The 15,953-nt window shown below is 42.6% G+C and overlaps 1 protein-coding gene across 1 annotated transcript; it reads left to right on the top strand.

Annotated features, from left to right (window-relative positions):
* The first annotated feature begins 1,210 nt into the window (after positions 1 to 1,210).
* LOC134668822 (palmitoyl-protein thioesterase 1-like) lies at positions 1,211 to 14,215 on the top strand. Its single transcript, XM_063526278.1, has 6 exons — positions 1,211 to 1,522; positions 1,694 to 1,931; positions 4,007 to 4,171; positions 10,812 to 10,937; positions 12,226 to 12,376; positions 14,052 to 14,215. Exons 1-6 carry the CDS (start codon positions 1,429 to 1,431, stop codon positions 14,175 to 14,177), a joined length of 900 nt encoding a protein of 299 aa, XP_063382348.1. The 5' UTR covers positions 1,211 to 1,428; the 3' UTR covers positions 14,178 to 14,215.
* The last annotated feature ends 1,738 nt before the right edge of the window (positions 14,216 to 15,953 follow it).

The following is a 15,953-nucleotide window of genomic DNA, read 5'->3' as shown; positions in this document are numbered from 1 at the left end:
GGAACCCTAAAAACATACCAATTGAACGCCTACTATAATACTTAAGGCAAAACATACTCCCAGGATATCTGCTATTTGTGAAACTTTTTTCAAATTGATTTAAAATCGCATCGTCACGATTGCAATCACAACAAACATCTCAGCTAAAACTAGGGTAGGTATTATTTTTAAACATCAGCGAATTATATACTTCATCCGTTCCGTTTTGTACGGGTGGCGGAACGATCAACGCAAAGAGTAGGTATAATAAAAAATATATAAATATATATATGGTCAACGGAACGGAACCGCTACGACCGCTACCACAGAATAAATAATTATAGTACTGCCATGGTACTGCCGTACAGAAAGAAAGGAAATTTCCTACAAAACCGAAGTTTGACAGCGGTTCAGGGTCGAATCATGCTATCCCTTTCTAATATATGGCACTATCCCTTTCGGCTGTTTAGGGTTGTCAAAATTCAAGTGATTACTTTATCTGTGGTCGTGCACGCAAAAGGAAGTCAAGTGGTGCCAACCATAATAATTGCTCGGAGCGGCTACCGCGAAAACCGAAATTCGCAAATTGCGGGGATCTTTCTCTTTTACTCCAATGAAGGCGTAATTAGAGTGACAGAGAAAAATCCCCTCAATTTGCGAACTTCGATTTTCGCGGTTATAGCCCGGAGTTTCGCACCCCTGCCGCTACGCTAGTATGACAACTTTGACATTTAAACTAGGGTATCGTTCCTAAAGAATTAGTAGGTATTTTTAATTTATAAACTTGGTCAAGCAGATCTTGTCAGTGGAAAAAGGCGGCAATTTGAAAAATGTAGGCGCGAAGGGATAACGTCTCATAGAAAATTTAAATTCGCGCCTTTTTCTACTGCCAAGATTTGCTTGACCATCTTTAGTTCTTTGTGTTTTTATTTACTGATACGTATGGTTTATATTATAATACCAGTGGCCTATTTTATAAAGCTACAAGTTACAATTTACAAGCGGTAGTCTCGTCCTAACACATAGGGTTAGAAAGAGACTTCCGCTTGTAAATTGTAACTTGTAGCTTTATAAAATAGGCCACAGACTATATTTACCTTTTAGCAAAACATACTTCACATAATTGAAGAAAACATTATCATTCGTTTTGGAATTAATCCACAAAACGTGCGCGCGCATTAGCGCATAATTCAATTTTGACATGTTTCTGACCGACGATGACAGTTCTTTGTTATTGAATTGAATATTAAAATTATTCATTTCAATATTACATTTGTGGCGTTCGGTCTTATTATCTTATGGAATGTAATAAGAACACGGTTAATTTAAGATAAAATCCGTGATTAATAATATATTCGATCACTTTGAGTGCATAGTTTCCAATTCAAACGCGGTTTTAATAATTAATTTTGTATTTTTGTATATTGGTGTCACTATATCTCATAAACAATGAAATTGTTGGTGCCGTTAATTAGTTTATTTCACGCTATTATCGTCGGGGCCGGTCAAACACCGACACCAATTGTACTATGGCATGGAATGGGTATGATATGATATATTTTAGTATCATTTTATATGATTTTTAATTGAATTATTATCAAATCTACGAAAGTTGCAAAAGATTTCACTGTACTTATCGTTAGTTACATGTAAGATATTTAAATCAACACATAAAATAATATGAAAAAACTTCTAACTATTTCCTTAATTTCAGGAGACACCTGCTGTGCATTTTACAGTCTGGGTGGCTTCAAAACATTTCTAGAAAAACAAATACCAAATGTGTATGTCACATCCCTACGGTTTGGGAACAACACTATTGAGGACCGGGAGAGTGGTTTCTTCATGAACCCTAATGACCAAATAGAGTATGCATGCAAAGTACTAGCAGCGGACCCTAATTTGCAAAAGGGTTTTAACGTGATCGGCTTTTCACAGGGATGCCAGTTTCTGTAAGTATTTTGTCTGCTTTTGCTTCTACTCTTTGAAATTTAAATCAGGCAACAAAGCCTAACACATACAGGGGTGTATTTACCGTTGAGCCATCTGGGCCATGGTCCGGGGCACCAATCTGCTAAGGGACGTGAATGCCGCCCCTGGCAGATATCATTATGTTTTTCTTCCTTAAGTTCTGGGGCAGCAAAACTGATTGGCCCGGGGCATCAAATTTCAAAATACGCCTATATAGACTAAGATATATACCATGCAATTTATAAACTTAAAAACTGAACACTATTTAAGTATTATTTATTTTTTTCCTCATGACTGAGTTATGCAGTATATTTATATAGTATTTTGATTGTAAGATTTGCCTTCATCAGCTTCTGGCCATTGCTAATCTTACGACTGGCAAATTTTAGAGGATCTGTTAATTTATTTGGGCCTTGTGGTTCGTTTTATATTTAAAAATATTTAACTATTATTATATTTAGTATAATAGCCACATCATGGCTAAGGGCCATGTATAATAAACTACATCAGTCCGAGTACTTGTAACTTTCAAATCATAGCTTGAATCAATGGCTCATACATGAATTGATGATTACCGGCCATACATATTGATCATAAAATTGTATATGTAGCATCCTATACTTAGCTACTCAAAATATTTTACATGGATCAAGTTACAATATCAATTGAAACTTATCTGTATTTTGTATATTATTTTTAAATAACAAAAACAGATGTCAATAAACTTTCTATTGTCAGCTAGGTTGTACTATTCTTATCTATCTTTAAAGGAAAGTCTTGCTTGAGTACTCACAGAAAATTATCAGATCTACCACAGTCATTGTTATATGTATATTTATCTACAATCTACATCTTTATCTTTATACACCAATATTATCTACATCTTTACTAGTTTGTTACAAATATATTGTACTTATAATTGTTTGGAAACCGTATGTTGAAATGGAAGTACATAATTTACACTCTCTTTCCCTAATTATGTGTTCCAATCCGAATAGGTCTATAAATTACTAAGTTAGCTAAGATTGAACTGTATGAAGCTGCAGCTACATATAAATTATTATTAATTTAAGGGGTAAACTCTATTTGCCATCCATTTATCTGTTATGTACAAGTATGTTTGCTCTTTGACCTTTTTGATATGACACATTACTACATTAAGTAGGTAAATGTGGAACATAGCATAAGTATTCATACTGATTAAAGTGATTAATTATCTTCTTAAGCAAAATGCAAAATATAATAATAGGCCTTTATAAGTAGTAGGTATTAATTCTTTAAAAGGGTTTACACTCTAAATTAGTAGCTTTCACTGAAACTTTATGTATTTGACGTTTCTAGATGTATAATATCAAAGACATATGTAATTTCGTATAAGATGAATAAAGTCTAAGGAAAAAACGTGCCTCGGAAATCAAGAAAAAGTCATTCTCGGATAGATGCCGCATACACCTTTAGCCTATACTCGGCTAGATGGCGTGACGATACCGTTTCATATTTAACAATTTTAACACATAGATATCAGTGAATGATCATGGATCAAATTGATATAAAAATAATAAAATCATTTATCCATAAATATACATTTTTTGATAATTTTATATGTTTTCATTTTGAGTTTTAGTCGTGTGTCGATAGATTGTAGTAAATTTACTGTGACTACAAAATTTACAATGACAGGAGCAGGACCCCTCTATACTATCTATTCTTTTTGATATTATGTAAAAACTTTGTCTAGACAATTTATCTCTTTGTCTTAATCAAATAGATAAGAACTGAACGCAACAATAGACACGGGGTTTGAGATTTTCCTACGCTCGTGGTGTGTATATACACTTACAAAGAACTACACATTTTCCTGTGTTGGAAGAGTGATTTTCTACAGTAATTGCTAGCAGTGCAAGTGTACGACCTCAGTGTCGGGTGTCCAAGCGGTTCATTTGGCGGCTAGATTCGTACCATGTCTAGAAAATTCGCATTTATACATAGATTGATAAATACATATCCATCCTTTACATAGAGCAGTCGAGTAACTCGAAAAAATTACCGGTTTTAGGCGAGGCATGATCCAGCGTTGTGGCCACAAGTTACCTCCAATCAAGAGTTTCATTTCCCTCGGCGGGCAGCACCAGGGCGTGTACGGGCTCCCGCACTGCATGGCGGTCTCCCACAAGACCTGCGACTACATACGGGAACTACTCAACTATGCGGCTTATCAGAGGTAAGTTTCGTATTTCGAACTTTCCCTGTCACAAGTTACCTCCAATCAGGAGCTTCATTTCCCTCGGCGGGCAGCACCTGGGCGTGTACGGGCTCCCGCACTGCATGGTGGTTTCCCACAAGACCTGCGACTACCTACGGGAGCTGCTCAACTATGCGGCTTATCAGAGGTAAGTTTCGTATTTCGGACTATCCCGAGTAGGTATCCCGGTCACAAGCTACCTCCAATCAAGAGTTTGATTTCTCTCGGCGGGCAGCACCAGGGCGTGTACGGGCTCCCGCACTGCATGGCGGTCTCCCACAAGACCTGCGCCTACATACGGGAACTACTCAACTATGCGGCTTATCAGAGGTAAGTTTCGTATTTCGGACTATCCCGAGTAGGTATCCCGGTCACAAGCTACCTCCAATCAAGAGTTTGATTTCTCTCGGCGGGCAGCACCAGGGCGTGTACGGGCTCCCGCACTGCATGGCGGTCTCCCACAAGACCTGCGCCTACATACGGGAACTACTCAACTATGCGGCTTATCAGAGGTAAGTTTCTTATTTCGAACTTTCCCTGTCACAAGTTACCTCCAATCAAGAGCTTCATTTCCCTCGGCGGGCAGCACCAGGGCGTGTACGGGCTCCAGCACTGCATGGCGGTCTCCCACAAGACCTGCGACTACCTACGGGAGCTGCTCAACTATGCGGCTTATCAGAGGTACTTAAGTTTCGTATTTCGAACTTTCTCGGTTCCAAGCTACCTCCAATCAAGAGTTTCATTTCCCTCGGCGGGCAGCACCAGGGCGTGTACGGGCTCCCGCACTACATGGCGGTCACCCACAACCCACAAGACCTGCGACTACCTACGGGAGCTGCTCAACTATGCGGCTTATCAGAGGTAAGTTTCGTATTTCGAACTTTCCCTGTCACAAGTTACCTCCAATCAAGAGCTTCATTTCCCTCGGCGGGCAGCACCAGGGCGTGTACGGGCTCCCGCACTGCATGGCGGTCTCCCACAAGACCTGCGACTACCTACGGGAGCTGCTCAACTATGCGGCTTATCAGAGGTAAGTTTCGTATTTCGAACTTTCTCGGTTCCAAGCTACCTCCAATCAAGAGCTTCATTTCCCTCGGCGGGCAGCACCAGGGCGTGTACGGGCTCCCGCACTGCATGGCGGTCTCCCACAAGACCTGCGACTACCTACGGGAGCTGCTCAACTATGCGGCTTATCAGAGGTAAGTTTCGTATTTCGAACTTTCTCGGTTCCAAGCTACCTCCAATCAAGAGCTTCATTTCCCTCGGCGGGCAGCACCAGGGCGTGTACGGGCTCCCGCACTGCATGGCGGTCTCCCACAAGACCTGCGACTACCTACGGGAGCTGCTCAACTATGCGGCTTATCGGAGGTAAGTTTCGTATTTCGAACTTTCCCTGTCACAAGTTACCTCCAATCAAGAGCTTCATTTCCCTCGGCGGGCAGCACCAGGGCGTGTACGGGCTCCCGCACTGCATGGCGGTCTCCCACAAGACCTGCGACTACCTACGGGAGCTACTCAACTATGCGCCTTATCAGAGGTAAGTTTCGTATTTAGAATTTTCCCTGTCACAAGTTACCTCCAATCAAGAGATTCATCTCCCTCGGCGGGCAGCCCCAGGGCGTCTACGCCTGTACGGGCTCCCGCACTGCATGGCGGTGTCCCACAAGACCTGCGACTACCTACGGGAACTACTCAACTATGCGGCTTATCAGAGGTAAGTTTCGTATTTCGAACTTTCCCTGTCACAAGTTACCTCCAATCAAGAGCTTCATTTCCCTCGGCGGGCAGCACCAGGGCGTGTACGGGCTCCCGCACTGCATGGCGGTCTCCCACAAGACCTGCGACTACCTACGGGAGCTGCTCAACTATGCGGCTTATCAGAGGTAAGTTTCGTATTTCGAACTTTCTCGGATTCAAGCTACCTCCAATCAAGAGCTTCATTTCCCTCGGCGGGCAGCACCAGGGCGTGTACGGGCTCCCGCACTGCATGGCGGTCTCCCACAAGACCTGCGACTACCTACGGGAGCTGCTCAACTATGCGGCTTATCAGAGGTAAGTTTCGTATTTCGAACTTTCTCGGTTCCAAGCTACCTCCAATCAAGAGCTTCATTTCCCTCGGCGGGCAGCACCAGGGCGTGTACGGGCTCCCGCACTGCATGGCGGTCTCCCACAAGACCTGCGACTACCTACGGGAGCTGCTCAACTATGCGGCTTATCGGAGGTAAGTTTCGTATTTCGAACTTTCCCTGTCACAAGTTACCTCCAATCAAGAGCTTCATTTCCCTCGGCGGGCAGCACCAGGGCGTGTACGGGCTCCCGCACTGCATGGCGGTCTCCCACAAGACCTGCGACTACCTACGGGAGCTACTCAACTATGCGGCTTATCAGAGGTAAGTTTCGTATTTAGAATTTTCCCTGTCACAAGTTACCTCCAATCAAGAGATTCATCTCCCTCGGCGGGCAGCCCCAGGGCGTCTACGCCTGTACGGGCTCCCGCACTGCATGGCGGTGTCCCACAAGACCTGCGACTACCTACGGGAACTACTCAACTATGCGGCTTATCAGAGGTAAGTTTCGTATTTCGAACTTTCCCTGTCACAAGTTACCTCCAATCAAGAGCTTCATTTCCCTCGGCGGGCAGCACCAGGGCGTGTACGGGCTCCCGCACTGCATGGCGGTCTCCCACAAGACCTGCGACTACCTACGGGAACTACTCAACTATGCGGCTTATCAGAGGTAAGTTTCGTATTTAGAATTTTCCCTGTCACAAGTTACCTCCAATCAAGAGCTTCATTTCCCTCGGTGGGCAGCACCAGGGCGTGTACGGGCTCCCGCACTGCATGGCGGTCTCCCACAAGACCTGCGACTACCTACGGGAACTACTCAACTATGCGGCTTATCAGAGGTAAGTTTCGTATTTAGAATTTTCCCTGTCACAAGTTACCTCCAATCAAGAGATTCATCTCCCTCGGCGGGCAGCACCAGGGCGTCTACGCCTGTACGGGCTCCCGCACTGCATGGCGGTCTCCCACAAGACCTGCGACTACCTACGGGAGCTACTCAACTATGCGGCTTATCAGAGGTAAGTTTCGTATTTAGAATTTTCCCTGTCACAAGTTACCTCCAATCAAGAGATTCATCTCCCTCGGCGGGCAGCCCCAGGGCGTCTACGCCTGTACGGGCTCCCGCACTGCATGGCGGTGTCCCACAAGACCTGCGACTACCTACGGGAACTACTCAACTATGCGGCTTATCAGAGGTAAGTTTCGTATTTCGAACTTTCCCTGTCACAAGTTACCTCCAATCAAGAGCTTCATTTCCCTCGGCGGGCAGCACCAGGGCGTGTACGGGCTCCCGCACTGCATGGCGGTCTCCCACAAGACCTGCGACTACCTACGGGAACTACTCAACTATGCGGCTTATCAGAGGTAAGTTTCGTATTTAGAATTTTCCCTGTCACAAGTTACCTCCAATCAAGAGCTTCATTTCCCTCGGTGGGCAGCACCAGGGCGTGTACGGGCTCCCGCACTGCATGGCGGTCTCCCACAAGACCTGCGACTACCTACGGGAACTACTCAACTATGCGGCTTATCAGAGGTAAGTTTCGTATTTAGAATTTTCCCTGTCACAAGTTACCTCCAATCAAGAGATTCATCTCCCTCGGCGGGCAGCACCAGGGCGTCTACGCCTGTACGGGCTCCCGCACTGCATGGCGGTGTCCCACAAGACCTGCGACTACCTACGGGAACTACTCAACTATGCGGCTTATCAGAGGTAAGTTTCGTATTTCGAACTTTCTCGGTTCCGAGCTACCTCCAATCAAGAGCTTCATTTCCCTCGGCGGGCAGCACCCGGCCGCGAACGGGCTCCCGCACTGCATGGCGGTCTCCCAGAAGACCTGCGACTATACGTACGGGTGCTGCTCAACTATTTTCTTTATTGAAACGCGACTGACTTTCCAAACCAGAAGAAAACCTGATAGGTGACGGGCTCGGTTGTTTTAACCAAAGTCCTGTGATTAATATAAAGTGACACTTATTGCGTAAATAAGTGTCTAGAACTTAATTACGTAAATAGTTTTAAGCCTGACCAATTTTCGTAAAAAATAAACATCGTTATACCGGCCGTAATATTTTGCTTAAAACAAATGTACCTACAAGTTCGTATGCCAGGCTTTTACACCTCTGCAAATGGATTGTATCATATTTTTGCAATTGAGTGTACCTTCATCTACATTAGAGATTATAGGCTTAGTTCACATTTTAAGATGTTATTTATAACCAATACGAATCTAATTCATTGTCACGGACTTAGCATTCCCGTCACGCAAATGCCACCCAATATGGATAGGTATAGAGGTACGAGTATATGATGGGATTGTTATTGATTCTTTAGTGTACGTCGATTGACCTTGGGTGACCTTCGTAACCAATTACTCTATTATTTATTGCCATATCCATTGTAAATTACAGTTTGCCCGTTACTTGACGATAGGCATAGTGTTTAGGTATATGTAGGTACCTATACCTACCTTCAATCTACAGGGTTTCAATGTACAAGCTTATAGTTCGTTTTTTTTAGCATTAGAAATAAGGTAAACAATCTTGATGTGTCTTTTAATTGAAAAACACATTTTATAAATAAGTTACGGCAAATATGTAACAATTATGAATCTAATACGATCATTTATATTCTTAATTCTGCTTTCATAAGCAATAGTTACTGATTGTTAAAAAGCGTTTTTAATTAAAAGATATGTAAAGATCGCTTACCTTCTTTCAAGTTCTCTCTAATGCTAAAAAAACTAACTATAGGTAAGCGGTCTGTACCTATGTCAAATTTCAAAATCGCTTCTGCAGTTTAACCCTGAAAACTTTCGAAACATAGTCAGTTTTCGCACTTGTATTTAGATATTCGATGATAAATATCGAAACGGTAATATTTACTTATGGTACATTTCTGTTGTTAGGTAGGTAGTAGGTAGTTGCTAGTTACACCTAGGTAGAGTTGCCAGATCGAAAGGCGCTATTATCGGGAAAAAATATCGATTTTTCGGGATTTTGAAACTTAAGTCGGGAAAAAAAAACATTCAAATTAAAGTAATTGTATTAAAACAACGATATTTTACATTATTGGCACTACGTCAGTTGTTCTGCCCATATACGTTTTTATATAAAAAATGTATAAATTCTTTGAGAACTTGAAGAAAAAAAATGTCTTCTGATTAGCTACTTATATTATCAACGCGGGTCGCTCGCTCTCACGACGATAGTCCGGAACTTAAAATTATTGTTTTAAAACGTGAAGCTATTTTTTGGGACAATATTCACTTTGTCGGTAATCGGGAACACATGCTAAAAATCGGGAGAATCCCGTCAAATCGCGACCATCTGGCAACCCTACACCTAGGTGATGTTTATATTAAACGCCAGTATTTGCACTCGATTTCCATACTCGATCACGATCAACACACAAAACCTTGACAGGTTCTTGACTAAATACTTATACATTTATGTGCTGTTACATTATTTACTTGCAAACGGAGAATACGTATCCAATAACGATATGATCGCATGAGGAAAACGACTGTATTAAAATAATTATAAATAAACATGCCCTCTAAAATGCGCAGTTTTTGATCCAATTCATCGATTACTTCTTTTTGTTTTTTACAAAATATTAAAATTCAAATCAAACTCAAATTCGGTGTACTCGACTGCGATCGCCAACCCGCCTGCCAAGCGTGGCGATTATGGCATTGGCCCCCTATAAGGGGGAGGCCTATATTCAGCAGTGGACGTCTTATGGCTGAGATGATGATGATGATGATTAAAATTCAGAAACAAAAGAGGCACGTAGGTAGGTACCTCGTTAGTGCTTACGCTCAGCAGGGAAAAAAACCTGAATCCACGGGGCCTTGATGTCATGTGGCCATTTGGTAACTTAAACTTTAATACATTGACATGCCAGCAATAAGCTGATCCCCAAATTGTACACTCGAGCTACTGCCAGGCGTGTCTCACTCCGCGATTTCTTCGCTTTGCTACAGGTAGCTAAAAGTACATCCGTTCGGCCCCAATTTTGGGGTTTGCCATAAGCCGCGCGTGGCGCTGTCGCCACCTAGCGGCTATATCTGTGCTGATCGTAACAGACGCGTTTTGTTAGAGAGTGAGTCTTCTGTACTTAGTACAGTTAGTACTATTATTTTTTCTGTGCTACTGCGTTAGAAGGTCCGCCACCTTGTGGCCGAAAACTGTAACTGAATATTCACTTCTCGTCAATAAAAGGAGGTTAGGGTTCCCAAAGGAAAAAATGGGACCCTATTACTATGACTCCGCTGTCCGTCTGTTTGTCTGTCTGTCCGTCACCAGGCTGTATCTCATGAACCGTGATAGCTAGGCAGTAGATTTTTTTACAGATGATGTATTTCTGTTGCCGCTATAAGAACAAATACTAAAAACAGAATATAATAAATATTTAAGCTACAACAAACGTGAGTTTATTGCCGGTTTTTGCGTAATGGTACGGAACTCTTCGTGCGCGAGTCCGATTCGGACTTGGCCGTTTTTTTTTCTTAATGATTTTTTTTTAATCTTACATTTTCCTAACCTACTTTCAGTTGGCTCCAGTCGTCGCTGGTCCAGGCTACGTACTGGCACGATCCGCTCAACGAGGAAGAATACAAGAGGAAGAGCATTTACCTCGCTGATATCAATAACGAGCTGACGATCAACGAGACTTACAGGCAAAAAACCTTATATAGTTGGTCAAGTAAATCTTGTCAGTAAAAAAAGGCAGCTTTAAAAAATGTAGGCGCGAAGGGTTATCGTCCCATAGAAACTTTAAATTTCGAGCCTTTTTCTACTGACAAGATTTACTTGACCAACTATAATAATGAATAAGCCTATATACGTCTCACTGCTGGGCACAGGCCTCCTCTCATGCGCGAGAGGGCTTGGACTATAGTCCCCACGCTAGCCCAATGCGGATAGGGGCCTTCACACACACCTTTGAATTTCTTCGCAGATGTATGCAGGTCTCGCGATGTTTTCCTTCACCGAAAAGCTAGTGGTAAATATCAAATGATATTTCGTACACAAGTTCCGAAAAACTCATTGGTACGAGCCAGGATTTGAACCCGCGAACTGCGGATCCAAAGTCGTACGTCATATTCACTCGGCCACCACCGCTTTTCAAAATATCAAATATCATTTATTATGGCAACTAAGGCCCATAGATACATACCTTACAAACTAACATACATACATACAATAGTAAAATCTTACAAGCTAAAAAAATATTTCGGTGACACGACGGTTTTCAGTTGTGTCGTATGTTCCGGTGTAGGATTTGGCAGATTCCCACGGAACCGCCGAAACACCACACCCTTCGGCCAGAAGTGCGCGCTCGCGATGGTTTCCAGCAGCGGCCGCGGCACGCGCACGACGAAAGAGCTGAAGTGCACGTAATGGCGCGATCGCAGCTGGAACACTTTCAGCTCGTAACGGCTCTTCTTGCGAGCATATTCCACCACATCGTCAGCCGTGGCGGAAACGTCCAGGCGCGATACATATAGCGCCGTATTCGGCGTGGCAACTCTCAGGCCAGAAGCAATATCTAGCTCCGCAGTGCCACACTGGCAAAAAACCTTAGCTGGCGAAATTAGATTTAAGGGGAGGAGGAATTTAACCAAGTGACGATCGCAGAAAATGCCTATCGAAATTGCAATATTGTGTTACACATAACTATTTGGAAGAGTACCTATTCGAGGGTAGCAGATACTTTTGATTGGCACGTTGTATGCTGACTGTACAAAGGGAAGGTGAAACTAAATAAAAGCTTGTCATCATCATCATCATCTCAGCCATAAGACGTCTATTGCTGAACATAGGCCTCCCCCTTGGACCTCCATACGTGCCGGTTGGAAGCGACCCGCATCCAGCGTCTTCCGGCGACCTTAACAAGATCTTAATAAAAGCTTGTAATAAATTAATATTTTTTCGATATGTGACTGATAATGTATGCATCTACAGATCAAACTTGAAGAAACTGGAACACTTCGTGATGGTGAGGTTCGACAGCGACAGTATGGTGCAGCCGCGAGAATCAGAATGGTTCGGCTTCTACACCCCGGGACAAGGCTCGCAGCTGCAGACGCTGCAGCAGTCCAGGATCTATACCGAGGTAGGGAAGTATGCTCAGGGAAGAAGTTGGAACACTTCGTGATGGTGAAGTTCGACAGCGACAGTATGGTGCAGCCGCGAGAATCAGAATGGTTCGGCTTCTACACCCCGGGACAAGGCTCGCAGCTGCAGACGCTGCAGCAGTCCAGGATCTATACCGAGGTAGGGAAGTATGCTCAGGGAAGAAGTTGGAACACTTCGTGATGGTGAAGTTCGACAGCGACAGTATGGTGCAGCCGCGAGAATCAGAATGGTTCGGCTTCTACACCCCGGGACAAGGCTCGCAGCTGCAGACGCTGCAGTAGTCCAGGGCTCGATCTATACCGTGGTAAGATAGCATGCTCCGGGAAGAAGCTGGAACACTTCGTGATGGTGAAGTTCGACAGCGACAGTATGGTGCAGCCGTGAGAGTCAGAATGGTTCGGCTTTTACACCCCGGGACAAGGTTCGCAGCTGCAGACGCTGCAACAGTCCAGGATCTATACCGTGGTAAGAAATATTTTAGATTGTCGATCGATTAAACATGATGGTAGGACACCTGATACGGCATGACAACTTTTCCTAAACATCCTGGAAGGCAGGATCGAAAATACAAGAGAAGAAGGGAAACCTAAAATTACTTATCTCAGCCAATTAAAAACTATAGACCGACAGCTTAAATGAGTCCTAGTCTGTGCGGTACGGGGGTGACGGGGTAGGACGACTAAGGTGGCGGGGAAGGTGCGGGGGCAGGCGTACGGCGGTCTATAAGAGCGCTCTTACAAGAAAAGTCGAAATAATGCAAAATTGATGATACTAGTCGACGAAATTCAGGACTTTGTGCTCATTATTAGAAACAATGAGTACTTGTTCCAGTAAAAGCGTCTTCTTATCTTTTTAAATATCGTTGTAAATATTAGAAAAAGGACTTATTAAATTAGTAATTAATTTTGAATCAATTTGAATCAACCATGCAACTAAACCACTTCGTGTTTGGGCTCGTTTGATTCGTCTCAACAAGATCTTTGACACAAGATAGTACTCAAGGTCTGATGATGGAGCCGGAATGTGGTCACCGGTACCAATCAACCATGCAACTAAATCACTTCGTGTTTAGGCACTTCGTGTCTGGACATCGGATGATGGTAGCATGACGTAGGAGAAAACAGAGTCATCCGAAGCATGATTTTTGGATGATTTGAGCGATGGGGGGGGGGGGGGGTGTCAAAAATCGTCAAAAATAGATGACGTGATTTATGAACAGCCCCTATGTACATTTGCACTGCATTTAGTATTTTCGTACTTACCAAATAACAGTTTTAGGACTTTAAAAGTTAAGTACAGTTATTGTTGATTTCAATATGCTTCGCGAAGGATCAAGAATGTTTAATCCATCATTGTAGTGTGAGTGTGGTAGAAGGGATCGGAATACTGAGCTCGCACGGCCTGCCGCAGCGCGTAAAATACCTAAACTCGCTCAACCCCGAAATGTAATAGCACTCATAATGTGTCGTATGAGAAAATTAAGACTGGCACAAGAAAGAAATGATTGAAAGAGAGAGAAATAAAAGAAACGATTACTCCACCGACAAGAGCAAGGTTCTTATGTTATGATGATGATCATGATTAAAGTGAAAACTACTACACTTTGTTACATACACTATAGTTTGTTTAATACAAGGTCATTGATATTTCAGGACCGGCTCGGGCTGCAGGCGATGGACCGCGCCGGGAAACTCGCATTCCTGTCGCAGCCCGGCGACCATCTACAGTTCGACGAGACGTGGTTCATCGATAACATCATCAACAAATACCTTGTTTAGTTCATTCTGTTTGAGAATATATTTTATTTAATAGGTTATCATTGACTGTATAGAATGTGCAAAGTTGAAGACAAATGCGTTCTTCGATTTAGACAGCTTTTGTAGATGGCTCTGTACTCTGGTTATCAAAAAAACATTCATTAACCTTAACACAAAACATATGTCATGTCAAACATATGCGTCATAGAGCGCCATCTACTTTAGTTGTTAAAGTCGGGGATACTATATTTTCATAAATCAATTTATTAACAATTAATCTGATTCTGATAGCAGAGTATAATACTCGTAATTTTATAGTGTTAAATTTCATACACCGCTGCGTTGTAGATGGCTTTATAAAAGCGTTTTAGGCGTATACAATATTTAATAGCGCCATACCTACTTGAGGTTCAAGTAGGTATGGCGCTATTCATAGAGCTCCCTGGATAGCAATAATAAATAAACAAAACTACAATGCCTAAAATGGTTTTACTACATTTTCATTGTACTTGCATGTGACAGCGTTGAGACAAGTATACGTTACGTTACGAAAATATAAAATATCGATATGGTGAAAGCCTGACAGTTTCAATGTTTTCATATACACTCACACTATAACAATGTTGAGACACGCAGCGTTCCATATTAGTCTTCCATATTTACTAGCTTATAATATCTTTCTTTAGTAGCAGAGACTGAAATACAGAATCTCATTTTTGTTAAAAACTAAGTTATCGGCAATCGTGATTTTATATTATGTAGTCTATTGAATTACTTATAAATATATTTTTAGGGTTCCGTACCTCAAAAGGAAAAAACGGAACCCTTATAGGATCGCTTTGTTATCCGTCCGTCTACTTCCCGTTGATTTAGAACTATGAAATTTGGCAAGTAATATCGTCTTACACTACAAGTGCAGGGAAAATTCTCAAAACTACAAATTTGAAAAAAAAGGAAACAAGTTAAATCTGTACGGAGCCCTCGGTGTGCGAGTCCAAGAATTTGATGCTAAAGCGATAATAGTATGTTTTGTTTGGTGTTAAGCAATACATATACCTAGGTACTTATAGAGTTAATAATTAAGTGATATTTTGTATATAATTAGATATGTATGTATACCTACTATGTACAAGTGGAATTTATCTCATTTTTTTACACGGGGTGGATCAATTTATTAGGGGAGTCCAAATTCTTGGTCCAATGTGTATTTGCGTCTCACATTTTGCTTAATGAGAGAGTGAGACGCAATGCACATTGGATCAAGAAATTGGACAGGTGGAATACTACCCTTAGCAAAATAAAGTAAATATAGCTGGTCAAGCAAAACTTGTCAGTAAGAAAAGGCACGAAATTCAAATTTTCTATGGGAAGATTTCCCTTCGCGCCTACATTTTTCAAATTTGCTGCCTTTTTCTACTGACAAGATCTGCTTGACCAACTATATTAGAGTGGTATTCCACCTGTCCAATTTTTTGGTCCAATGTGCATTGCGTCTCACTCTTTCATTAAGGAAAATGTAAGACGCAATACACACTGGACAAAGTTATTGGACAAATGGAATACCACCCTTATGGCTCCTCTACACGATGGGCCAGTGCCGGCCACTTCAAGGGACGCAGCCATGCGGTAGAATGAGATAGCAATATCACTTGCTCCCTCTAACGCATAGATGCGTCCCTTGGAGTGACCGGCGCTGGCCCATCGTGTAGAGGAGCCATTAGCAACACGCCGCCCAATTGTATGATGCTTGTAACATTGACCTTGGAATTATTAAAACAAGGCAAAAAATCAAATATA

This window comes from Cydia fagiglandana, chromosome 11, assembly GCF_963556715.1.
Source record: "Cydia fagiglandana chromosome 11, ilCydFagi1.1, whole genome shotgun sequence".
Lineage (NCBI taxonomy): Eukaryota > Metazoa > Arthropoda > Insecta > Lepidoptera > Tortricidae > Cydia > Cydia fagiglandana.
This window is presented reverse-complemented; position numbering and strand designations above follow the sequence as displayed.